Raw genomic sequence first — 26,341 nt, 5'->3', positions numbered from 1 at the left:
GTTGTAGAAAATCATTTTTTTAAGTGTATAACCAAACTTTCAATTGACGGTAATGAAAATTTAAAAAAAAAAATCTTGTTAAAATCACTAATTCTATAAACACTCCTAAACATATCCAACAAAAAAACCTTAGGAATTAATTAACAAAACAATTTTCTTTTATTGCCTGTTTCAAAAGTCAAAAAGTCATCCTACACTGCATTCTTAAAATGGATCAACAAACATAAGTGATGAGGTACAAGAAAAGAGCTTGGATTTTTGGGCAAATGAAGGCTTTGCTCTGCAATTGAGCTCAGCTAAGTTGTCTGTTCAAATCTTGAAGAACCAAATTTGCAGCATTACGACCAGGTGCCCCCATCACACCACCTCCAGGATGGGAACCACTTCCACACAAATACAGCCCTTTCACTGGACTTCTATAATTTGACCTGAATATTCAAATCACTAATTTATTAACGGATTGATTAGAAAAATATCAACCTTTCTCTTCCTGAAGCGAAAAATCAGTTCACAATTATCATATTCATATAGGACTCACTGACATACCATCCTTTAACTGGCCGTAAAAGGAAGAGCGAATCCAACCCCATGGCACCATGGAAGATATTCCCTCCTGCAAAAGCAAATTTTGTTGTGATCTCTGAGTTATGAACTATGTAAGTCCGTGCAAGCTTTTATAAGTGAAATTTATGTTTCCATTGACTTTTTAAGTCTTTATTTTCTAAGTATTTTAAAAAATATTTACTTAGAAAGTCAGTCCAAACACACTCTTAGTCGGACTTAAAAAGCACTTTGTCCGCTTTGTAAAATTTTAACCAAACAGCAATTAAAAAATTACTTCTAGTTCTCATCCATAAGAAATTTAGAAGACATAACAAACACATTCTCCACTGAGTTGTGTACAAGACGACTCTAGACTTGTCTACATTCCTGCAGAAGATTTTTTACCTGTCAGACCGATTTCTCTTTCAAGATCAGGGGGAGTTAACATGTCATAGCCAATAATTGATGAGCTAAACCCAGGAGCATATTCATCAATCAAGGAAAAACATCTTTGAGCAAACGATTCCTGTAAAGAGAGGACTCAATGTGTTCAAAAGCTGGATTAATAAAATGTACCCAAATTAATGAAATCAAACAGTTCAATTTCCAGCAACATTCGGCATTCTTCAAGTAAAGACTAAAATCAATTAAACCTGAAATCATAATCCATTATTCACAACCGAGTATTACTCTAAAGCAAAATTTCCAGGGAGTTATCAAATGGCTTACATATGAATTATGATGTGTTGAACTAGCAATTGGAATAGAGATGAAAGGGAAGAAGAAGAAAAATAAGAAGGGGCATTAAAACATGGGAATTCTACAAAATATCAACACACATATCTACCATTATAGTGCCCAAAATAAACTTCCTATTCATTCTGGAACTGAACTCACCCTATAAACAGGATCTTCCCAGGAACCATCAGAGGGTTTGTATGGAGTATACTGAATAAATAAATTGATCACATGTTTGCCTACAAGACAAAAAACTTCACCAGTTCAGTAAGAACAGATCCAAATTGACGATCTTATACATGGAAGGCCAGTATCCTATCAAGCATTGCTACATCCCCCGCATAGTAAGGCTCTATCTTGCTTTATGAAACTAGTTATACTTTCCTTTTGTCGAGGTAAAAGTCAATCAAATATACTAAAACCAAAATTTTTTAGCATTAGTGTTATTTGCTTGTTTTTTATGCATTCTTATCATAAATTCCACATCCTCCTTTCCCAATTAAATATTGAATTGGATACTTTTTTATCCAGAAAAACATAATTAAATATTTTTTCCTTCTTCAATACTTGGTTGGGCAGGCAATTAAAGTCAAGAGAATAAGAAGATGCCGAAAATATTTGGAAGAAGGCAACAGACACAAACACAAATATGCGTGTGCGTGTGTGTGTGTGTCTCAATGTCACAAGTAGATAGAATATTCTTTAAAAAAAACAAAGAGAATATAGTATGTTGTAAACCTGGAGGAGATATTGTCTGGTCTAGTATAGAGGGGATTGTCATTTCAATAATAGGTCTTCTAGACGGTATGCCATTCACAGCATCTTGACAGGCCGAGTCAATCTCCTCCATACTAAATCAGAAGCACAAGGTTTAACAACTGAAGTTCAAAGGAACTACAAGCTACCTTGCATGACATTGAAAGAAAGCATCCTATCATGGATGGTGAAGTTGCATGCTAAATTGTTCATTATCAAAGAAAGTGACCAAGTGAGAAGACACGACACCGGGATAACCAACATTAGCACATGTACCTTTTAAGAAATGCTCATATTTTCGACAGCAACCAATTTTCTCATTTTTTTAGTCCAACTCAGTGTCAATGGCAAGGATAAATAGAAACAAAATAACGTGATACAGTTTCTTTCAGTATGATATTTTGCTGACCCTTGCTGTCCAAGAACATAATTCTTTCAGTTCAAATATTAATTTGGTGTTTTGTCCTGTATAATTTGCGGTTATTTGAGCATAAAATATAAGAATATCAATTTCCACCACTTCCTCAGATTTAAAAGAGATGCTGATAACAAGATGATGGTATACTCTTACGTACCTTTCTGCACCGATATGAATGGTCCCTACAAGCTGATGTCTTGATTCAGATGGACTAAGATTGCAACAAGGAAACTGGGGTACTTTCTCAACTGCTAAATTAATTTTGGTAGTTGCCTGTCTCATTGAATGACAAAAACTTTGTCAAGTAAGATTGAATCAATTTGTTTTTTAGAAGAAATAAAAAGTTCACAAATAGTAATTATATTTAGGGGGAAATGCAAGAACCCCCATCATAGAGGTTGTGGTAGTTTAAATAAATAAACCTAAACTTAAAAAGTGTTACAATCATCATGATAATCGAGTGACTCAAAGTGCAACTTGCTACAGTTGTTAATGGATACTTGCTTTACATCTCCACCTCATCTTTGAAAGCCTTTTCCGTAAGTTCCTTTGGGGAAATCAGGTAAACGGGTATCAGAAGCATCTTGTCAAATGGGATACTGTCTAGCATCCTATTGATAAAGGTGGTCTGGGAAGTAGGTATACATGTCATTCGTGACATGAACCAAGCTCCTTACAGAATGTTTTGGAGATACCAAAAAGAAAAAAGTTGCACTCTGGAGGCAAAATTTGGTGCCAAACCCCTCAATAAACACCGGGGCAGCTTCTCTCTACACTCCTCTAGAAGTCCATGGAAATCAATCATCAATTACCAAGCCTTATCATAGCGCTGAAAATACACTATCTTATTCTCCTTAAATCGGAATCGTTTTAGTATTTTGCGTCTCTATTTCGTGAATTTGAAGGTATTGAGCTTAATTCAGGTCACTCTTGGCCTTAACATCCATTTTAGGACTAATCGAGCCTAACCGGAGATTTAGAACATCAACAGAGCAAGAAATTGAGGATTGGCAAGATTGAGGCTCAACACTCCACGATGCTGAAAAGGCAAAATGGCCTCTTTTCAAGCACAAGGCCAAGCGTTGCTGTGCTCTGAACATTGACAGACCCGTGTACGCGTGCGAAGCCTTGGGCACCACAGTGCCGCTATGTTTTAACGTTAAATTGCCTTAGCTGCCAGCCCTCGGGAACATTCATTCCAACACTTAATTTTAAACATTCTAGAGAGATCTTTGATCCTCTTGCTTTGAATTATTTACATGTTTTTGAAGATGTATCGAGGCTCAATACTTATATCTAGCTCAGGAATTTGTTAAGACCTCCAATTGTATTGCAATATAGTTGGAGGAAGAAGGAAAATACACGTGCGATAGAGAGTGTGAGCATTAGGAGGGAGGAGCACAATGGTGGAGACTACAGTTAGTTAGAAGAAAGAAGTGGTTAAATGGGAGGGAATTCGGAGAGGAGAGGGGAGTTCATTTTATTGGAAGAGACTTCTGTACTCATCCTTGAGAGATAGGATAAGCAGAGAGGAAAAGGTTGTTTTCTGTTCTTGTTTGCTGTAGTTTGAATTCCGAATTGATTCTTTATCAATTCCTTTTCTGTAATCTTGAAGTAATATCAATATAATAAGAACACATCTACTTAGTGTTCTGTCAGAATTTTAGATCTATCTTTTGATTTTGAATATTTGTATTTTGAGAACCCTTTGAACAATAGAATTCATTCCTTGCTTTTGCTTTTTTTAGATTGAATGTATTTGGAAATACTAACAATTAACCATTTATGTTTAAACCATTGTTATAGGTCCAATCCTAATCCGTAATTTTTAGGCAAAGATTGCATGATAACAAAAGCTATTAGGTTTTTCCAACATAATGAAATTTGTCTAATTAGCTTAGGATTGAATTCGATCGAACATTCAATAGGCAATTCCTACTTGTTTGATCGATTTAGTTTTACCTCAAAGCTTAATGGTTATCAATTTGTATGTTTAGGATGCTTAATCTAGACATAAAAATTGATACAAACTGTAGGACGCCACACTAGCTTCTCTAGGTGTGGTTGGATAAGAAATTGTTTATAGTTTTCTAAAAATATAATATGGATGATGAATAGATGATTGAATGTTAATTAAAAGTAAATCAAAATAAATCCCGGGCTAGATGTTTGTTTCATTGATAACTATCATCACCATCATCTTTAGATTTGTGTTCTTGCATTTCCTTTGATTTCATTTCAACTAGTTCCCATTCAACAAATCTCCCACTCTTGCAACAAGTGGTTCTTTTAACAAAATCGACTGGCCCTTTGTGGTTTGACCTGTTACTACAGTAATACAACACAATTGGTGTGAGAACAGAAATATTATTTGGTTTGGTTGAAGGCCTCGACAACTTTCGGTCGATCACCTTAATACACAACTTTGTCGTTTCTAAAGTTTGCACTGATTTTTGGCTTGATAACTGGGTGGGAGACATCCCTCTATTTGCTACTTTTCAGCGGCTCTTCTCCTTAAAGAGGAGAATACAAGATTCTGTCAATTGTGCTGCACTCTTATTTGGCCTTCTGCGACCTTCAATTTAGAAGATATTTAAAAGATGACGAGACCCTAGAATGGGCTTTTCCACAACTCGCCTATTGGAGAATGACTGTTGGATCTGAACACATGATAAAGTTGAGGTTTTCTCCGTTAAAACCTCACTTAACAGCATGGACTCTTCTTCTGTTGACTGCCCTACACTTATTTTATCAAGCCAATTTGGCAGGATCTCTTCCCTTAGAAGTAAATTTTTCTTATGGGAACTTGCCCACTGTGCTATCAACACCAACAACAACGGGCACCTCCAACGAAGACTTCCCTTCATGACCTTGTCTCCAAATCAATGCATTCTTTGCAAGTGCAACCAGGAGATACAAGCTCACCTTTTAATCCCCTGCCAGTTTCTTCATTTTGGAATGATTTGAGAAGTGATTTCCTAATTTCTCCTACAGGGCCACCCCTTCAAAATGAAGAAGGATCATTTGTGGAAGGGTCTTGTTCGTACCTTTCTTTGGTATCATTAACCTTCAAATCAAATGAGACTACTAATAGACAGTTTTTTTGAAGATCTTCTCTTTATTTCCTCTCTTTTGTCCAATTGGAAAAGTTTATTGCAACTCCTCTGGATTGGGGATCTCTCTTTTCCCCTCCTTTGTAATTTCACTTATCAATAAAATTATGTCATCCAAATATATATAGATGTATATGTACATGTATAAAATAAAATAAAATAAAATATTAAACGAAAAGAAAGAAAGAAATCTTACAGATCGGTAATCAATATGCTTAATAGCTCGAAGAAACTCATCAGGAAGTATATCATGAGGCAGTAATTCCTGTGCGCATAAAAAATACAAAATGCAACTGATATTCATATATGTGATGAAATTCAAGAAACTTTTACAATTTATAAAATTAAGTGCTATCAGCAAATGTGATTGCACCCTTTAAAAGTACTAAATAAAACTCATTATAAAATTTGCATTGTTTACCATAAACGTTTTGTAGGGCGTCGCATTTGACAGAACAGTTGACGCTTGCACACATGTCCCATCGACTAGCCTCACCTATATAATTCCAGTGTCATCACTGATCACTTTAAGATCAATACTTCAAAGTCAGCAGGATGTAAATACTGACCCCTTTTACTCTACCAGAGTCCTCAATCATGCATTCTGACACCTAACAAAGAAAACAAAAATGGATGAGTGCCAACATGCAAGTTCACGCATTAATATGAATTACATGCACTAACATAAGCAATTTTTTACCTAACAACTGCAAAAGATATTTATTCAAAGAGGCAACCCAGGTGCTCCTTTGTTTTGTTTTTTCTTTTTCTTTTTTAAATTAAGAAATGACGAAAAGTATCCATAATAAAGTCTACAAAAGAACATCCTAAGGAGATCTTTTGTTTTTCCCTTGTAAATAATCAGAACTTCCTATAATTTGAACATCATCAACAGGACGAATGTTGAAATTAAAAAATCATGACGCCTTCAAAACTCTATGAGAATAAAGTTTGCATAATATTGAGTGGGGTCTACAGTATTTTGTCGGTGAGGTGAAAACCCACAGTGATAGGGAAATACATAGAATATGTGATTGTAAAGAAAGGTGTTAGCAATATATAAGAAAATTTGTCTTCAACCACTAGCTTAAGCTTTTGGGTTGAATTGGTGATTTAAGATTGGTATCAAAGTAGATGATCTAAAGAAGTCATGTATTTACGCCCCAACATTGTTGTTTCCTCTCCAATTAAAATTGATTTTCACTAGTTAGCCAATATTTCAAGCTACAAATGAGTTAGAGTGTCGGCAATATATAATTAAATTTACCCTCAAGCACGCTAGCTTTTGTTTTGAATTGGTGATTTAAGAAGTATCTTTTTGCGCGAGTATTCTCCTGGGCTCTCCTGTGAGAAGTGGGATAGGTGGGGACCTCTTTAATGTCTCTTTGATTTGTATTCTATTGAAAAATAAATCAGTGGCTGAGGCCTATCTATTCTAGTATCAATGCAGTGTTTAGGAGAATGGTAGGTAAGATGGAAGCAAAAATCAACAATTTGGAGGGAGGATGGCCTAATGCAAGCTGGAATGGAGGAGGATAGATGTAAATTTAAGTTGGTATTGAGAAAAGATGCGAAAAAATGTGGAACAGAAACTACGTAAAAAAACCTCTGAAACAAGAAACAAAAAACAAAATCGTCGAAATAATGCAAAAAGACTAATACTCAAAGAAACCAAACTCCACAAAGGAAACAAAAAAAAATCAAATAAAGATAAAACATCCTCAAGAAAAACCAAAAATAATAAGCCAAACAAAACACCAAAAATAAGGGCAAGAACGTTGATCTCTGAGCAAAAGGGACCAAAATGAAGCATGAGCCAAGAGAAATCGAAGAACAAGGAACTTGAAGTCAAAAAAAGCCCAACGGTGTTAAACTTCAAGCCACCGAAACAAAGTCCCGCATATACTTCCAAAAAATGCTTCAACGAACGAAACCACAATGACAACGAACAAAACCATAGCGACAACATAAGTCTTAAAATTTTAAAATAAATTGAGGTGTTTCACGATCATTTTTAGAAAAATGAGATTATGAAATAAATTATTTTAGAGAAAACACAGGTAACCAAATTTATCTGGTGATTAATGAGAAATCTCTTTTAAATATTTATTTTTCTTTTTCTATTTTTTCTATTCTTTTTTACTATTTATCTACTTTTCACTCGGTCGTTTTTTTTGTTTTTTTAAATACTTTGAATATTTTTCAATGTGTATTCATATACATTTAAATATAAAGATTTGCAAAAGTTTCTCTCAGCCAAATCTATTTTGCATTAACATCCGTGAAAGAAATCATGAGAACGTTCATGAAAAACATGATCATTCAGTTCGTGAAATGGAGATGAATGAAGAACATGATTAAATTACACATCTTTTTGTCTAGTTGATATTATATTGTCTCGAAAAAATTATTTATCTTATTTATATTTAGTTGTTAGAAATCAATTATTTTTTTACAGCTATGTATTTACATTTTAAGATATTTGTGCTTCTAAAATTGAATTGTTTAAAAAAAATTAATACAAAAAAAATGAAATTAATGTTTTGTTTCAAGTAATTAAAAAACTAATAAGTAACGTGCGATTAATTTTAAAATATATTTCTGAACAAAAGATACAAAATGTGTATATTACTTTATGAAATTAGTTCATAATATTTAATAGTCTTTTATGGTAATTTGATCCAAGAATAAACATCGTTAGCATAAGACAAACCAAACACAATTTTACATATAAACACTTGTAAAAAGGTCAACCCAAACATTTAAGATTTTAAATTTTAAATTTATTTTACAAAAAAAAAAGTTTTTTATAATATGTATTGTTAAAAAAAACTTTTTTTTCCTAAAAATCCAAACGAACTCTATCTCTACATAGACCAGAAAAACACCAAGAAGACCATAATTAAAAATTTAAACGTCAACTTCATGGTTTTTTTTTTTTATCCAATTGAATTTCAAAGAGCTTATTCACTTGCCAACTCAATAGCCTTTTGTAATTTTTCTAGAAATGATGTTGTTGTAAACTGTAATTGGTAAGTTCTCTAATCATTTTTTTGGGGTCTTCGAAAGACAAATGTAGCGTGTCAATCATTAATGAGAAGTTTTGTTGTGGTAAAAAAATAAAATTATGTAGTTATCTTGAACCCCTTTTGTATACATTTTTTATTGGTTAAGTATGAAAGTGGAGATTTGAATAATGATTCTACAAGCTTTAGGGAGGGGTTACCAGTGCCTTAATCAGTTAATTTATGTTCAGGTTCCTTTCGTATTTTTTTTTTTGTTTTTTAAAATCTTATTCAATGAACTTTATTTTATAATCTTATCTCAAAATAGAAACAAAGAAGCAAATTGTACCTCGGCATTAGTGATAATATGAGCGCCTGCATCCCTAGCTGCATTAGCAATAGCCATTGATACAGAGCCCATGCCACCTTCTACGTACCTGGGAGAAACTTCTAATTAAACTAAATCCTTTGTAAGCAATGTTCAAAATTATATTTTCTTTTTGTGAATACTGAGAAAAATAAAACAAGGAACATTTACCAATGGCTTAATGGAAAATACTACATCTATATGGGAACCCAACAATGGGAAATAAAAACATGTCTCAAACATAAAAGAGAAAACAGGGCTTCCTATTCTATACCATCCACTGGTTCGATATAGCTAAATTCAGGGCTCAATGATGTTTGCTAATAACTCTTCTAGTTGTTTGACTTGGGATGTATTTAGTCTATCCTTCGATGTTTTTGTTATTTATATATATAAGAAACTTATCTTGTATTAAAAAATCGATCCTTTTAAATCTCCCATAAAAGAAAAGGAATGACAGGTACTTTACAGTTTCTGATCAATGCTTTACAATTTACATGTCAAACCAACAACAAAAATACGTACGACCAGATGCCACGATCACCATCTGTTTCACCCATCACGTGATGAAGTAGCACATATCCACTACCTGGTGTGTGAACACTTGCCTACAAAGTCAAGTTGGTATGATAGTTATCATTCTTAGTGTTCTGATTATGTATAATTGACAATATTAAGCACATCCTTGTGGTCCAAGTATAGAATCACAAAATAATGATAATAACAAAAAACTAACAAAAGCATAAACCGATTCTTCATATGATGCCTCTCAACAAAGAAAAATTGAAACGTGTGAAAATGAGAACAGATTGCAGAGATACAGTGTACTAATGTTAAAAAACTTGAGTTCTACAGGACTAAAGAATGAGAACTATTATGATTGAACAGTGGTATTCTATGTTAAAAGTGAACAAACGTTAAAAATTTTGAACTCTATAATGCCAACTTATTGAATGACTGATTCTATGTTGTCAATAATAAATTTGGCAGAGTACCTCAAAGTAGTAACTTTGTTCTCTTTTTCTTTTTTCCTTTTTTTTTCTATATATGCGAGTGAATAGTCTAACTTGCATACACCTCAACATTTTTTTCTTTCGAAAAAAACCAATTTCATTGATTGACACCTCAACTACCTAACCCTACTACATTTGATTGTCAAGAAAACTTGTTGGTTATATAAACCCAAGTATCGTGACTAAACTAATAGAACTATCAAACTCCATACTACTTGGTAGCCAGACAGCAAATAGAGTTGTTGGTATGCCAAGTAAGTGGCTGCTAAGGATATAATTCATGATGCTTACTATCTTTGGTGTCTGACATCATCCCTTGTTGACCACCAGACCAACCCAAGGTAGTTTAATACAATAGTTTCTTTCATTTTGGAATAATCTTAGTTAGGCCAATTAGAGAATTTCCACTACTCTAGTACAACTATTAAACTCCAAGATATTTGGTAGCAAGAAAGCTGACATAATCTTTCGTATCCCAAAAAGGTGACTAAGGTTTAAGTCATAGTCCTTGGCACTAAACCGCAGAGAACCAATTTTCAAACTTCATGGACTGGAGTTTTCCTTTTTAAAGTAAAGATTAGAAATTTCATGGATGTTTCAGAGAGAGTCTTGAGTTCAGCAAGTAAAAGCTATATAGAAGCATAGTTCTAGTCACAGGAAGCTATGAGAGAACCAAGAAAAGAGAACAATTTCATGAAGTTGGAAGAACGAGTATCGAGATAGTATGGTGTGAGATTTCACAATTTTGACAGATTTTAATTATATTCTAATTATCTTGTGAAATCAAAATGCTAATATCTCTTTGTGTGTGTGTGTGTAGATTGTTGACATATAAGAATCCTTACCACGGACCCAATGATTGCATCTGTTGCTAGTGTAGCTTTTAGAACGTCTCCCTAAATAATATGGGATGGATAATGAGTTGAGACATTTATTAAAATATTTAAAATGTATATCATTTTTATATAAGAAGGAAACTAAAATTAGATCACAACCTCAAACCAATTGTTTAAAACCTTCGAAGCCGGAGAAAACAAAAGGTCCATGAAGTCTCTGCCAAAATCAATAACAACATACTTAAAAATGGGTCGTATCGAAAAGAATGTTGACCCAGCTCGTGAATTGAAATTTAAACAAAATATTTCCACGAACCCATTCTTCAAAACAGCAACACTGATAATAATGTGGTCACTCTAAAGTGAAAGATCAGTAAGAAGTTGACAAAAGTTTCAACATTTTACAATAAACCCAGATTGGATAAACACATATAAATAACTTACACCAAATCCTTTTGACCCAAGGAAAGAGCGCTCCGAAGGCATTTTGCCCAAAAAGCTGATTTTTCTAACTTATCCTCCAGGCGATATTTCAAAGATGACACACCATGCATGGTTTCTGGTGTAGGTGAGTCTAGAAGAATATCCATGAATTTACAGAACCTTTCTAATTGAGCTTCATATCTGCATGCACCAAAAATTCAAGAGTGTTTAATCTACTAAATATAGTCCAATGAGCCTAAGAATGAACAAAGTACGATAAACAACTTTAAACATATTGAAGACTTAACAAAGTAAGTCAATAGACACTGTCGACAGTCCAGTCATCTTGTCTGGCGTTCTATGTAGCCATTCAAAGTTCATAAGCCTATGCATGCTTTGCTAAGATTTAACTCTTACTTAAGCATAAGTTCAACAACAGAACTACCTGATTTGGCATTAGCAGATAAAAAATATAAACAGGCAAACTGGAAGGATAAAGACCTGGTATAAGCGTCAGCGTCTCGTTTGGAGAACTTAGAAATTTCTGAATAATTAAGGTCCTTATTAGGACCTAACAAAAGATATCGCCCGTCCAAACAAGGCGTAAACGATGATGGGTTCCTCTTTAAAAGCTTTAATCCGTGCCTCGCTAGCTCTAATTCCCTGACTTCCATTACAGGTGATATAAAAAATGATCGATAAGTAAACCCAGTGACTTGAACGATTAACAAAAATCGAACAAACGAGTTAGATTATGAAACAGTTAAACCGACTTGATGACAGACGGGCGAAGAAGACTCTGCAGGTAGCTGCAGCGGGAGAATTTAAAACCGGGAATGATCTCTTCGGTCACGGCAGCTCCGCCGAGTACATGGCGTCGCTCGAGTACTGCGACGGAGAGACCTCCACGAGCCAGATACGCGGCAGCAGTGAGACCATTATGGCCACCGCCAATTACCAATGCATCCCATTTCTGATTCTTCAAGACGGACGTAGAACCGGCGGTGGTGGCGCTTCTGAAACTCCGCCGCCACATATTGTTTTGGAGAGTGTGAGAGTGGACTGACGAGGAGTATTCAGTTTGCGGCGAAAAGGAGAACAGAAAAAGAAAGAACACTTTTTGCTGTGTTATTTGAAAAAGGGGGTGTTTTTAAAAAAAAATCAATAAAAAGGGTGTTCTTAAAATATTTAGGTAAAATAAGCGAATTTTTTGTTTTATTAGAATGCGTCTCTTTGCAAAGACGTATTCTACGTTATTTTTTATTTTTCTTTAATTTTCTCTCTCTCACGGGTCAACCTAAAAGAAATGTAGTGGTCCCATTCCATTTAATCTATTATTTTTTTTTAATTATAATAATTATTATTATTCTTAATAATATTACTATTATTAGTTTTTTTATTGTTGTTGTTATTATTATTCTATTTTTTAATTATTATGTAATTATAAAAATATTAGTGGAACAATATATTTAAATAGGAATGTAATTGATAACTTTTGTTTAATTTATTTTATTTTTAATAAAATTAACTATCTTTTTTATATTTTGATGTTTTTTTTTAACTTTATAACTTTTAACTCTGTATAGTTTCAAATTGAATTTTGTAATTTTTTATATTGTATGGATTCAATTTTCGAATATTCTATATTGTAACAAAAAAAATATCTAGTAATTTTAAATTCATGAAAATTAGAAATTATTTGGTGTTAGAAATAAAGGTAATAGGAGATGGAATGATAAATTTAAGGATAGGGTATAAATCAATAATAAACCAATTGTGTGTACGTGTGTGATTGCAGAATAAAAAGTAAATCATTTTTTTTTTAATTTTATGTAAGTAATTTACAATAAAATTGTTTTTGTATAGATTTTGTTATTTTAAACTTTTAATAGTGTAAGCTTAGAACATATCTTACGACATTGTACCATTTTACATGTTTAAAATTTTGTTACAAAAGTATATATATAGAGGTAGATACATGGATAAAGCAATAAAAAAAAAATAATAGTAGTAATAATAATAGCAGTAGTAATAGTATTATTAGTAGTAGTAATTTAGTAATATTATTAAGAAGAAGAATAACAATAATAAAAGTATTAAGAATATTAAGAATAATAATTATTTTATAATTAAAATAATAATGATAATAATTAAAATTAATATATCAATTTTTTTTAGAAAAACATCACTTTTTTCAAATCATCCCTTTTTCCTCCAAATGTGAAATTAACCCATTTCTCAAGAGGTTAAACATAGAACAATGAAAATTAAAAATTTGCTTTTTAAATGTCTATTAAGTAGAATTTGAGGGTGGAAAATTGAATCTAATATCTCATTTCCCTAAAAAACAAGTAGATTAAGTTGAGTTAATTCATTTTGACAATATCATCATTTTTTTATATTATTTATAAATTAATTTTAAATTAATTACAAAAACAATACTAATGTTTTTTAATGTTACTAATATATAATATTATAATTAAAAGATAAATTATAGTCAATCACAAACTATCAAAAATGTTTTCGAAATATAAGAAACTTTTTATAAATTATTGAGTACACAAATAGAAGTATATCAATGTTTTATCGTTGTTTGAATTTAAATTTTAAAACGTCATTATATACATAATTTTTTTTATATAAGATTTTGATTTATTATGCAATATTTCAAAATGTGTGGATTGAAAATTAGGTTTTAATAAATTTAATTAATAATTTACTTTTAAATTAAATGAAATCCTACCAGGAACAGTCTAATTGGTTATTATTCTTGTAAATAAAAAAAACATATTTAAAATCACTTCCAACTTTTAAAATTATTATATTTCCTATAATATCCACCCTTCTTCAAAACCACGAGGTTCCAAGGATAAAGAGAATCCAACGTTGTGGTTGGGGTTTCTAGGCCAAATGTAACAACCCTGTTATCTCTAGAAAAATCTGAAGGTGTGACAATATTAGGTGCGATAAAGTAAGATGTAACGGATATGCTTCAATGCAATTACAAACAATGAGCATGTAGAGATTAGTATAGTTTTTAATGTTCTATTTTGTTCATTTTATTTCATGCTTTAAAGGTCATCTTAGTGATCAAATTGATGTTTTTAAGAAACGTTTGAAATATATTCTCAAGTATTTAATTTAGAATTAAGTTACATTGCAAGATAAAAATATAGTGTTTGACAATCACTTAAAACATATTTTAAAGTGTATTTTAAATCATTTTTAAACCGTTTATATAAAAAAAAGTTTTTATACATTTTTTTTTTCAAAATGCAATCCAAACATGCTTCATTAACATTGTCGGGTATTGTTTTTTATTTTCTAACATTAAATGTATCTATGTTGTTTAAAACTTCGAGCAAGTTGCGAACCATAAATTTATTGATCTTATGCACAGTTGTGCTAAACCCTCTCTCTTTTCTTTTCTTTGTTTCCCTCAATAAGACAAAGGAAAATATTGCATTTACTCAATGTGTTATAAAAATTACATATAACAAAAAATATGTTATTGGTTTACATTTCATATTGGTTGTGGATGTGAACATCTCAAAATGATAGAAAAAAACACAAAATGTAAATCTATTTAATGGATATATTTCTGTATATATGGATTAAAAAACATTATAAGTATTCAAAAACAATATTGCTAACTAAGATAGACATCTAACAAAATATATACCACATTTCTTAAACATCCAAAATTGAATTGTGCATAGTTATTAAAAACGAACAAATATAATCAATCAAAGTATTAAACTTTTATAGGCGTGTAAAAAAAAATCAACAATCCATACAAATTAAGTAACCAAGTGATGCAAGTGAAAATTCCATAGCAACAAAATAGATTAGAGAATGAATCTTGTATAATCTTTTTGGGACGTTTTTATCAGTCTTATCATCAAGTAATTTTACTTTTCTTTTCTTAGCTGTGGATGTTCTTTTTATATGGTGCGATGAACTTCGACATGACCACAAGGAGTGCACACGTGCGAGTACTTTGGGACGTCTGCTTCTTCTCTCTATACTCAATATTCAATTTGCAATGCACAGCGAGACCGTGAGAGAAGGTAGATCGATATTTGAGAAGCATGAAAGAGTAGGCTAGCGGAAATATCATTTCATGTGCGTGAAGTCCTTTTTGGTAATTTTATCTAACATCAACAAACGGCCAAACGAAAAGAAAAATTTTGCGGAGTTGCGAACAAAACGAGAATATCCGTATTTCTTCCAGCACAAAACAAATCACCGCAGCATTGTAAACCAAGATGGGTTTGAGGTGAATTTCAACTCTGCTTCCGAGAAATTCAATCAACCAATTTCAATCTTATTCGATTTAGATAACAATGTCCATATCTTGCATGAAAATCGCCCTCCCCGCCCAATATTCTCCATGCGTTCGTCCAGCAAATCGGTGAGTTCCCTTTTCAACTCTTTTGTTATTTGCTATATTGCTGAGGAAGTTCATTTGACTTTCTTACTAAACTTCGAGTGTTATAGTCAAAGATACCGGGGTGTTGCTGTTGCAAGTCTGAGAGGAGATTTTGCTACTTTGGGGGTGAGTTTTACTGAAGGCGAAGGAAGTTTACCCAAGGTTGTGCTCACTTCTCCGAGTGGCAGGTGAGGTTTTGGATTTCCGCTTTAATTTCAGATTGGATTTTTATTTTTCTAATTGCTTGTCATGTTGGAAGTTCAACTTCATATTGCATTGTGAATTGTGATTATTCGGAATGAAGGTGTGAAATGTATATGATTTTGTTTCGATTTCAGTGAGGCTGATGTATATTTGTATGGAGGATGCATTACATCTTGGAGACTCGCTAATGGGAAGGATCTCCTGTTTGTTCGCCCGGATGCTGTTTTTAACAAGAAGAAACCAATCAGGTTGGTTTCTTCCTGCCTGATTTTCATTTCGCGTTTTCCTCATTTTCTAAATTTATCTGTAGCACCTTCTTCAATTCCAGGAACAATAGATGAATCATCGATGTGTTCCAAGTTTTATGCCCAATAGTTGAATCCATCCCTTCATCTTGAATTTTCCAATTCCAAGAAAATAAAATCATGTCCGCTCTGTACACTATACTAATGGTGAGAAAAAAATGGGGGAATGGAGGAATAATTACTAGTCCCTTGTGATTGAATCAAAAGATTGACGAGCGTTTGAATCTGCGGCTGCTATAGCACTTTTTTTATAAAAAAAAAAATCGAGATGACTGTTCTATTAATAGAAAAAGGCCGAGATTACCTGAAAAAGACGTTTTTGTCAAAGTACTGACAGCGCTCTTCTTGTGCTAGTGGAGGCATTCCACATTGTTTCCCACAATTTGGACCTGGCCCTATTCAACAGGTATCGCTCTTTGTATGTTTTCATTACTACAAGCTGTGTTCTTTAGTCTTTTCTGGGCATATTGCATCAATCCTTGGAAGTTATTGACAACTACAGTTACCAGTGTAAAAATTTGTCAGTTATCTTTTATCCAGCTCATAAATGCTTGGTTTTTCAAAATCATGTTAGAATGGTCATTTTTCCAGCATTTTAGTTGACCACGCACACCATGGATGTCAACTGTTATGAAATGTGAATTTTCCTTTTACTTCTTCCATTTTGTTTTCTGCTGTATCATATTCATCTAGAGAATGCTGACTTGGTCATGCTTATGACTATGGCTTTGACAGCATGGATTTGCAAGAAACGTGGATTGGTCCGTCTTTGATTCTGAAAGTGTTGAAGGCAACCCAGGTGTAACTCTTGAACTAAAGGATGATTCATATAGTCGTTCCATGTGGGATTTCAGTTTTCATGCTCTATACAAGGTTTGTTGTTACTCGCTCTACCAATACCATAGATGAATTCAGAACTTGTAAACAGTAAACACTTAATATCTTTGAATGTGCCTCTCAGAAATTAATAGGTTTCTTATCTCTGCTTGGGTTTTACTTTTTGTTCTCATAACCTCTCGAGTACAAATCTATTTCAGCTTCCTTATGGTCAGAAGATCTGTTAATAGTTGTTTTCAATTCTTTGCAGATTATTTTGAGCGAAAGGAGCCTTTCCACTGAGCTAATAATTAAGAATACTGACAAGAAGCCATTTTCATTTACTACGGCATTGCATACATATTTTAATGTAAGCACACAATAGCTCATTTTAGTGGTTTAACGAGTGATCTTTCTTTCTGGTTCAATTGAACGCTAATTAGTGCCCACAATATCTCGGGTCAGGAAACCATACCAGAATTTTGTTGGTGATCCCTGATCTTTACCCACTCAATATCAACTGGAAAGTGCATGCTGCATAATAAAGATTGATGTGGACATTGATTTAACAAGGAAAAGAGTCAGAGAGAAAAGAAGAGGAGAAATGGCAAAGAGTTTAATTAATTATTTGAAATTAATAAGAAAAGAAAATATTATCATTATAAATCTGATCATTAATACCCATGAGCTTGCATAAATGAACAGCTATATTTCTGTTGGGATGCAGGCTTCTATAAGTGGAGTAAAAGTTGGGGGATTGAAGGGTTGTAAAACATTGAACAAAGATCCAGATCCCACCAATCCATTGGAGGGTGTGGAAGAAAGGTTTGTAGTGATTTATGTTTCCTATACATTAGATACTGCGTTGAATTTGAACTAGGTATCCCTTGGTCGTTTATTAGCAAGATTCCACAATGTGCACTTCATATAGAAATACCTTCTCTCCTGCTGTTTTCTTCTATATAACTATAGTATATGTTCCTTTTCCTAGCCACGTGTGCAATTCTCTTCTGCTGTTTATTTCTTTTTAGTTTTTCCAACAATTTGAAAGCAAAATTTTGTTTATATTCACCTTGACTGTCCTGATTTCAAAAGTATTCCATGAATTTTCCAAACTCAACCCTCTTGATGTAACCAATTGTAAAACTCAAGTACCAAAAGCTTCGCATCTTCTTCAAACAACTGGAGGTTGTCTACGCTTCATCTACCTCCATTCCTGAAGAAGGTGAGAATCTTCTAGGACCAGTGTTCATAATTATTTCCATCAAGAGGATCAAGTTGTTTGGAGAGATCAGACAATACTTCTATAATTAGTGCAGCCATGGTGAAATTCTTCTTCTTCCTGTATTTGCTTCCTGATTGTTGGAAAAACTAAAAGGAATAAAAAGTTGTGCTGTGGAATACCCTCTACTGTGAAAGGAAAATTTCAAATTGAATGTGGGGCAAGTGAGAATCGGCCCTTGGGCCCCCAAGGGTAACTCTGTAGTTTCAAGACACATGAACTTGTTGTGAAGAGCTGGAGCAGAGACTACCGTTACTCGGAAGAAAACAGTAGAAGAGAAGGGCATAGTCATTCCTATAAGGCTAAACCAAAACAGAACTCGTTGGAAAATTGTCTTAAATGACTTAACTTCTGAAAATATCTACAAATATAACAAATTTCATAGTCTTAGGCACTGGTAGACATCTATAAGTGTTTGTCAACATCTATGAGTGATAGATGATAAGTATCCTAGTAGTGTATCAACATCTATGAGTGATAGATGATAAGTATTTTAGTAGTGTATCAACATCTATCACTGATAGATGATAATATTCTAGCAATGATTATGTGAAATACAACACACAAGACACCCATGTCTCAAAGGTGAATGAATATAACCATCATTCCAAATTGCACAAAAACTTAAGCTATAAAATAAAGATGTAACTCTATTCCCCAAGCCAATGCAGCAATCTACATCTGCATCAGACCCTTTTACAACAAGAAAACACCTAAAAGGTTGAAAATAAATGTGTTCCTCAAAGATTTCTAATGCTGGTCAGTTTTTCCAGTAGAGCGTTTTCCTTAATACAAGTGTTTTGGTTTCAACATCTATTAGTGATATTTTGCTATATTTGTAAATATTTTTAATTCATTTGGCTATAATTGAAAATTGGCCAAACTTGTATTTTATAGAGAAATCAGATTCCATCTCTGGTGTGCTTTAAAATATTAACGAAGTAGACTTCTCCACACGTTACTCCTTTGAGTAATTCTAGAAGTAGTTATTCCTAACAATACTAGACTCTTTCCCTCTCACTCATCCAATTCCCTCATGTTCCCTTTTTAGAATATGTGACTCATGGAATCATTTTCTCATATTTCTTTGGTCAAAATGCAGCAAATCTGATTTGGAAACTTGGCATTATAAAATACAAAAGGTTTCTAACAATTCTCTTACCAAAATTTTAACGGGCAGGGACGTGGTCAGTTTTCCTGGATTTGTTGATTGTGTTTATCTTGATGCACCTGGAGAATTGAATCTGGATAATGGATTGGGTGACAACATACTTATCAGCAATACAAAGTGAGTCGGATCGATTTGATGCTCTGTTTGGTATGCATTTGGCTTCAAACTATCGTTTTTCTTTGTTTGTATTTAACTTATGGTTTTATTGTCCCATTTTCAATGTAGTTGGTCCGATGCAGTGTTATGGAACCCGCATTTGCAGATGGAAGCATGCTATAGGGATTTCGTTTGTGTTGAGAATGCTAAGGTACCTTCACATTTTGGGAAAAAAAAGCTCCTCATATGTAACCTGGTTTTACTTATCCTATTGGTTATAAACATGCCCACATTAAGACATGAAGTTTAGCTAGACAAAGGCAAAAAGGAAAAAAAAGAAAAACAAAACAAACAAAGATGGTAAGTCAATTTTTATTCTAAAATTTTAATTCCATCTAATTAAATCTTAGTGGTTAAATTACAAGTTCACTGGTTCATAAACTTTCATGTTTGTGTGTATCTGGTTGAATTTTGAAGCTATTTTAAACTTTCTATTTTGTCCAACAAGTTCATAAATCTTGAAAAACGTCAAATCGTTCTTTAAACTTCCCTAAATTTTTAACTGTCTAATAGGTCTTTTGACCGAACATTATTTAAAATTTATGGACCAACTAAAAACTATTTATTTTTTGAACGAACTAAAATCAAAATTTATATGTTAGACAATTTTTAAATTTTTTTAAAAATATGACTAGGACCTCCCCCCCTCCCCCCCAAAAAAAAATAAAAAAAATAATAATAATAATACCACATTCAAAGTTTAGAGGCTTATTGGGTATTGTCAATAAATACTTCTGAGAGGTTAGAGGTTTAAAACTGAAATTTAGAGACTTAAAACTCAAGAATCTATTGGACGCAAAGTTAAAGTCTATGCCTAATAAATCCTTACTCATCTTAGCTTCGGTGAAGCATGAACATCTTTACTTTTTGTTAGTTACTCATCAGATTTACCTTCTAAATTTTATTACAACGATAATATAAGAATTGTACAGATTTTTCAGAACTCAATAATTAACTAAGAGGTCCTCAATTCAATCTATGATTATCACCTACCAAAAATTAATTTTCTATAGTTTTCTTGATACCCAAATGTTACTGAGATTAGACAATGTCTATGATTATCACCTACCAGAAATTAATTTCCTATAGTTTTTTTTATGCCCAAATGTTACTGAGATTAGACCATGTGTGTGTAAGTTGATCCAAACACCCACAATCATGGATATAAATCAAATTCTTGACAAACTAATGCTCAAGATCAAGTTCTTGTAAATCATTAGTGAGCTTTCTCAAGTCTTCCATCTCACTGTTTCTTTACTTCCTGGTTGCATTCATTTAAAACCTTCTTACAAAGTTTTTGATCCACTCTCTCTCTCTTTTCTTGGGAGCCCTACAGATAAGGAAGGTCCAGCTAGAGCCTGATCAATCTTGGACAGCGACGCAGGAACTTAGAATTACTTGAAACATGAACAAAGGCTACTCTGATATTTGAATCCTTTCATTATCACCTATTTTAATCTGATTCAAGTTCTTGAAAGCCTTGAATAATGGGATCCCTTTTGTAGGATTCTGTGCTTCTCAAAATTTCATTGGCTACATCCAAGTGAACAGTACAAACTATATCATAATATAAGGTGCTTTTGTGAAAGCCTTCTTCTGATGAATGAAGATTACATTAATTTAGACATGCTCTAAATTTGTATCTAATAGAATTGAGAAGCTTGCATTTGTCTTGCCGGTTGTTTAAGTTAGATAAATATAATTGCATGCTTGAAATGATGCTATAGGAGTTTAAATATAGAGAAATTGTTATACATAGCAAAAAAAAAAAAAATTAAGTAGAAGAATTTGATAGATTTTGGTATTGTTGGTAAATAGTTCCAATTCTTTTTGTTATATTTAAAAATATTAAAAAAAAATTCCTTGGTTAGGTCTAGTTTTCATGGTTTTAGGTTTTATAAATATTAGGATATTAAATGCAAGATTTAAAAACTTCAATAGAAATATAAAACAATTTAATGTCACATTAATCTAAATGTAGATAAATTTAGTTTAAAAAAAGTTTTAGATATGTCTTTATACTTTCTTTAACTAAGTTTTAATTTCTTAATATTGATATTAGTCTATTAGGTCTTTTTTTAGTGTATTAGTACTAGGCTTCCCTAATATTTTTCAATCATAAATTTTCATATAGAAAATTATTTAACTTCTTTCTATTTTCATTTAAAAAACCACACAAATTTTTATTAGAGGTTATTTTAGTTTGTTTAAAAGATGATAACCATTTTTTAAAAAAATGTTAACTCATTCTTGGAAAATTGCCAATTTTGGAGGAGTAAATGAATTTTAGAATTGAATTTGAAAAAAGTTTTGTAAGAAGAAATTGATAACAAAAAGTTAACTTTGCCCTTAATGAAAATTTTCTTCCCTTGACCTAGAACGCCAATTTTTAATTTCACACCCTTCTCATCAAGGGGGAAATTGATTTTCTACCGTCAATTTATACTAAAACTCAAAGTTTTTTTCGAACTCAATTGTAAAAGTCATCCATTCCTCCCAAATAGGTCTATTTTAGTCAATTTTCCATCCTTTTTTCTTATTATGATAATTTAAAATTGGAGAATTGTTATGAATATTTTTATCTATTCCAAACGTTGTAAGAAGCATTATTATTATTGTTGTTGTTTGAACTATAATTATTATTTATTTTACCGGAGTACGTAAAATCCTCTAAACCACAGGGCCATGGCTGAAGAAACAGACGAAAAGAAAAAAGTTAGCCGCGGCAACTCACTCTGTATCGTCTTCACTATAATTTCCCTCGAATTTTCCGCTACATGGAAGGGGCAGGGAACTGGCTTCAGAAGCACTCAGTACTTGCAGGAAGATCTCCATTTTCTTGGGGGGTCCCTTTCAAGAAGAAAAAAAACAAAAGTTTGTCATCTTCTCCTTCTCCACCAGAAGTCTGAAAAGGTATAAATCTGACCAAGCACTGGCTAAAACTTCGCCACAACGCCCAAATCCACACCAGCCACAGATATTACAGGTTTTAACCTCTCAATTGGAGAACCTCACTTCCCAGGATATTCGATTTTTCTTTTTCATTCCCATTACATCAATTTTACAGTTTACTTAACGTCTAAGTTCTCCACTATCTGGAATATTGTAGTATAATCTTTTCCCTTCTCGATGATTTCCTCGTCCAATGGCATTTCGCCGTCCCTTAAAGTTAAGACAGAGCTCTATAACCCTACTGCTAACTGGGTTTTTGTTCCTTTGAGGAGAGCATTTCAGTATAGTAAGATTCGTTGCTTACTCTTTTTTTGCTCCCTTTTCTCTGTGTTTCTATTTGCGAACATTGAATACTGAATTGATTGTGTTGGGCTTTCTACTTGGGAGGAAGCAAATGTGTAATGAATAGGAGAAGTTTTGCTTTTAGGGGAATTGTGGCTTCTGGAGTTTCGGTTATGGGCTCCTCTGCGGTTATACAGCCTGCTCAAGGTCGGAATTTATATATATATGTATTTGGTTTAGTGGGTCTTGCTTGTAGATTATTCGAAACTGGCCTCCTTGATGTTGGCTTATTAAATGCAGCTTGGCTAAGTTTCTGAATTATTCTTTTTGTAGGGATGGAAAGATTACCATTCAAACCAGAAGGTTATAACTTCTGGACATGGCGGGGTCACAAGATACATTATGTTGTACAAGGAGAAGGTCCTCCGATAGTTCTTATACATGGTTTTGGTGCTTCTGTATTTCATTGGAGGTCTGATTTAGTTGCCTTTTTTGGGTTTGCTTTTACTTCTAAATCATTTTTTTTTTTAATGAATGAGTTGGAAAAATATTAAGTTCAAGTTTTTGGTATTAGATCTTCAGTTCAAATTCTGTATCTTTCTGTTCCTTCTTCTATTTAAAATCAATAATCTAGGTATTGGAACTGTTGATTACAATAATTATTTGAGTTCATGTGTAATCACTGTGTTAAAAAAGTGGATTAAATCAATGAACTTGAACATCTGTGTCTTGTGGCAACCGACTGTATCTTTGTTTTCTTTATCAATTGAGTGATTCCATGATATTTTATGTTTTTCCCCCTAAATGAAGGTATAACATACCAGAGCTGGCTAAGAAGTACAAGGTCTATGCCTTAGACTTGCTGGGATTTGGGTGGAGTGATAAAGCACTTATTGAGTACGATGCCATGGTCTGGAGGGATCAAGTTGTCGATTTTACGAAGGAAGTAGTGAAACAGCCTGCAGTTTTAGTTGGGAACAGGTAATGATATGGACTAAACATAAGTTTAAATGGATTATGAGATGCTTTAAATGTTCTTGTTTGAACTTTGCTTTATAAAATGATGTGTACTCTAAATTATTATCATCACAATTTGATGCTTATGTATAACTATTTAGCGTTTTGGTTGTCATTTGTTAGTGAAGTATGATTTGATTTTTGCCTGTTCACATTCACATTTCTTTCTTTTATCAAACTAAGCTCTGTTTCTTGAGTAAAAAATTTAGCTGTAAAATAGCTTTCTACTTCCTTTTCCAAACCACTTTGAGGAAGTTTTTTTTTCGGTGGCTTAGTAGTTTATGTTTGTTGTAGAAAATGCCACTTTCAAATACACAATTTCATCACAAATAACATCATTTTGGTCTAAAAAATAGGTCATTCATAAAAGCAAACTAAAAAAGTATAATTTATATGCCTACGATTTTTGTATAGTTGTCTTTTCAATGTCTAAAAACATGCATGTTTCAAAGTATGGTACCTATTTTTTTCGGGTAAAAAGTATATATGTCTAAGTTGCAGGCACTCCCTACTTCAACTTAGATCTCAACTCGATTTTTCTTGGTCTAACTAATCAGCCTCATTTCACGAGTTTTAGCCTATTCTATAACAATATTGTTTCCTCATATTTCAGTATTTTAGCCCTATTCTATAACCATGGCTAAAATTAGCTTCCTTTGTTCATTATGGGTTTTTTAGACTTTTGATCTACGGTTGCAATGGCAAAACAAAAGGTAAAAGCTTTGTCCATGTTGGTTGTTTATAGTTGTGCCTGGAATGTGACGATGCTTTTAATGAAACTAATTCTGGATGATGCAACTGAAGTGACTCTGGTTCATGGTTCTTTGGCAGCCTTGGAGGGTTTACTGCCTTGGTTTCTGCAGCAGGGTTGCCGGAGCAGGTTCGTGGAGTTGTATTACTAAACTCCGCTGGGCAGTTTGGAGATGTAAATAAGTTGACAGAAGAGCCAGAAGAAACCAGCTTCCAGAAGTTCATTTCGAAGCCGCTGAAGGATTTTTTTCAGCGAATCTTTCTTGGAGTTCTTTTCTGGCAAACCAAGCAACCAGCTAGAATTGTTTCTGTTTTGAAGAGTGTAAGTGGGTGGCTACGCTCTATATTAAAAGGCATTTCTAGACTTTTGGAGATCACGTTTGGTATTCCTAGAAAATAACTTGTAATTCGTAAAGATGAAAACTAACATTATACCAAATTTTTTTAATTGTTTGTCTCAAATGATGATATACTTTTCATAAGCATTTAAGGTTGGCTTCCTGGTATATGTTAATGCACACTCGAAAGTCTTCGATTCATCATGGTTGCTCTTACAGGTATACATAAATTCTGAAAATGTGGATGATTATCTGGTAGAGTCTATATCGATTCCAGCAGCTGATCCAAATGCTAGAGAAGTTTACTACAGGTACGTATTTTTACTTATCAAAGAGTTTTTTCATGACGTATCTATTCAGGACGCAACTCGTCTTCTTGCTTCATCTTGGTGTTCTCTCACATTATTCTATTCAGGATATTAGTTTGTATTGACATCATGTTTAATCCTTTGACCCATTTCATTATATCAATGTAAGTACTCGGAATATATGTTAAAGATTTGCGTACTCTTTATCTATCAATTAAAGCTCTTGAAATTAGTGGTAGTCTAAAACACGGGCCTTAGATATTGCTTTTAATTCCCTGGAACTTGAAGTTTGTTGATTTTGGTGCAGATTGATGACAAGATTCATGTTCAATCAAAGCAAATATACTCTAAACAGTGTATTGAGTGAGCTGCGGTGTCCACTGTTGTTGTTGTGGGGTGATTTGGATCCATGGGTTGGTCCTGCTAAGGCCAACAGAATCAAAGAATTTTATCCCAACACAACTCTTGTAAATTTGAAAGCAGGGCATTGCCCACATGATGAAGTTCCTGAGCTTGTCAATTCTGCTTTGATGGATTGGCTAGCAACTCTACAACAACTTCAGCCAACACTCTGAAGATCTTTCACAAATTTTACTGCATCACTTGTATTCATTCACACTATAAATCTCATATTTTCTTTATACTTTTCAAATGATCATGTCTGAAACTTAGAATCTTCATGGATTTTAGAATAGTACCAAAGACGTCTGTTTGTTGAGAATTTGAAGTTTGTACAATCTTATTTTCTCTTTTCTCTTCTGACATGGAAACAAAACACTAGAATACAACAAGATGAAGAAAATAAAGACACTAAATCTCTCTTTTTTTTAGCAGGAGTAAATCATGTTATTTGTAATCAAGCAATCATATTATTTAATTGATACTCAATAGTATTATTTATTAATACTAAACATTACATATTAGTTAGTAACAAATCTTCTTGGCCTGGAGTATTTTTTTCAATCCCCTTCAGTAAAAATTCAACCTTTTTTTTTATAGCAATTGTTAATAATTAATATGCTTATTTGTTATTACTTATATTGATGATAAACTAGATCAATACAAAGAAATATATATATAAAAAAGGTATATCAATAATATTTGACCCTTCCGTTA

The 26,341-nt window shown here is 32.9% G+C and overlaps 3 protein-coding genes across 3 annotated transcripts; 2 read left to right on the top strand and 1 right to left on the bottom strand.

The window, feature by feature from the left end:
• Positions 1-134: 134 nt before the first annotated feature.
• Positions 135-12,353, bottom strand: LOC101207025 (pyridine nucleotide-disulfide oxidoreductase domain-containing protein 2). The gene is made up of 16 exons (XM_004146460.3): positions 11,986-12,353; positions 11,714-11,875; positions 11,234-11,413; positions 10,949-11,006; positions 10,799-10,849; positions 9,466-9,548; positions 8,923-9,010; positions 6,138-6,179; positions 5,990-6,064; positions 5,765-5,833; positions 2,613-2,728; positions 2,020-2,132; positions 1,441-1,520; positions 949-1,069; positions 547-613; positions 135-428 (listed from the first exon to the last, which is right to left on the bottom strand). The coding sequence occupies exons 1-16, from the start codon at positions 12,246-12,248 to the stop codon at positions 293-295; spliced, it is 1,704 nt and encodes a 567-aa protein (XP_004146508.1). The 5' UTR covers positions 12,249-12,353; the 3' UTR covers positions 135-292.
• Positions 12,354-15,302: 2,949 nt separating this feature from the next.
• Positions 15,303-21,206, top strand: LOC101207518 (putative glucose-6-phosphate 1-epimerase). The gene is made up of 10 exons (XM_004146462.3): positions 15,303-15,626; positions 15,713-15,832; positions 15,983-16,096; positions 16,508-16,559; positions 16,889-17,026; positions 17,241-17,339; positions 17,697-17,794; positions 19,432-19,539; positions 19,648-19,729; positions 20,915-21,206. Exons 1-10 carry the CDS (start codon positions 15,559-15,561, stop codon positions 20,978-20,980), a joined length of 945 nt encoding a protein of 314 aa, XP_004146510.1. The 5' UTR covers positions 15,303-15,558; the 3' UTR covers positions 20,981-21,206.
• Positions 21,207-22,257: 1,051 nt separating this feature from the next.
• On the top strand, positions 22,258-26,055 carry LOC101207761 (pheophytinase, chloroplastic). Its single transcript, XM_004146463.3, has 8 exons — positions 22,258-22,564; positions 22,688-22,816; positions 22,918-23,019; positions 23,146-23,284; positions 23,623-23,793; positions 24,661-24,901; positions 25,137-25,228; positions 25,533-26,055. The coding sequence occupies exons 2-8, from the start codon at positions 22,708-22,710 to the stop codon at positions 25,798-25,800; spliced, it is 1,122 nt and encodes a 373-aa protein (XP_004146511.1). The 5' UTR covers positions 22,258-22,564; positions 22,688-22,707; the 3' UTR covers positions 25,801-26,055.
• The last annotated feature ends 286 nt before the right edge of the window (positions 26,056-26,341 follow it).

The sequence above is a fragment of the Cucumis sativus genome, chromosome 4 (assembly GCF_000004075.3).
Source record: "Cucumis sativus cultivar 9930 chromosome 4, Cucumber_9930_V3, whole genome shotgun sequence".
Lineage (NCBI taxonomy): Eukaryota > Viridiplantae > Streptophyta > Magnoliopsida > Cucurbitales > Cucurbitaceae > Cucumis > Cucumis sativus.
The sequence above is the reverse complement of the archived record's forward strand: the minus strand, read 5'-3'. Positions and strand labels throughout refer to the sequence as shown.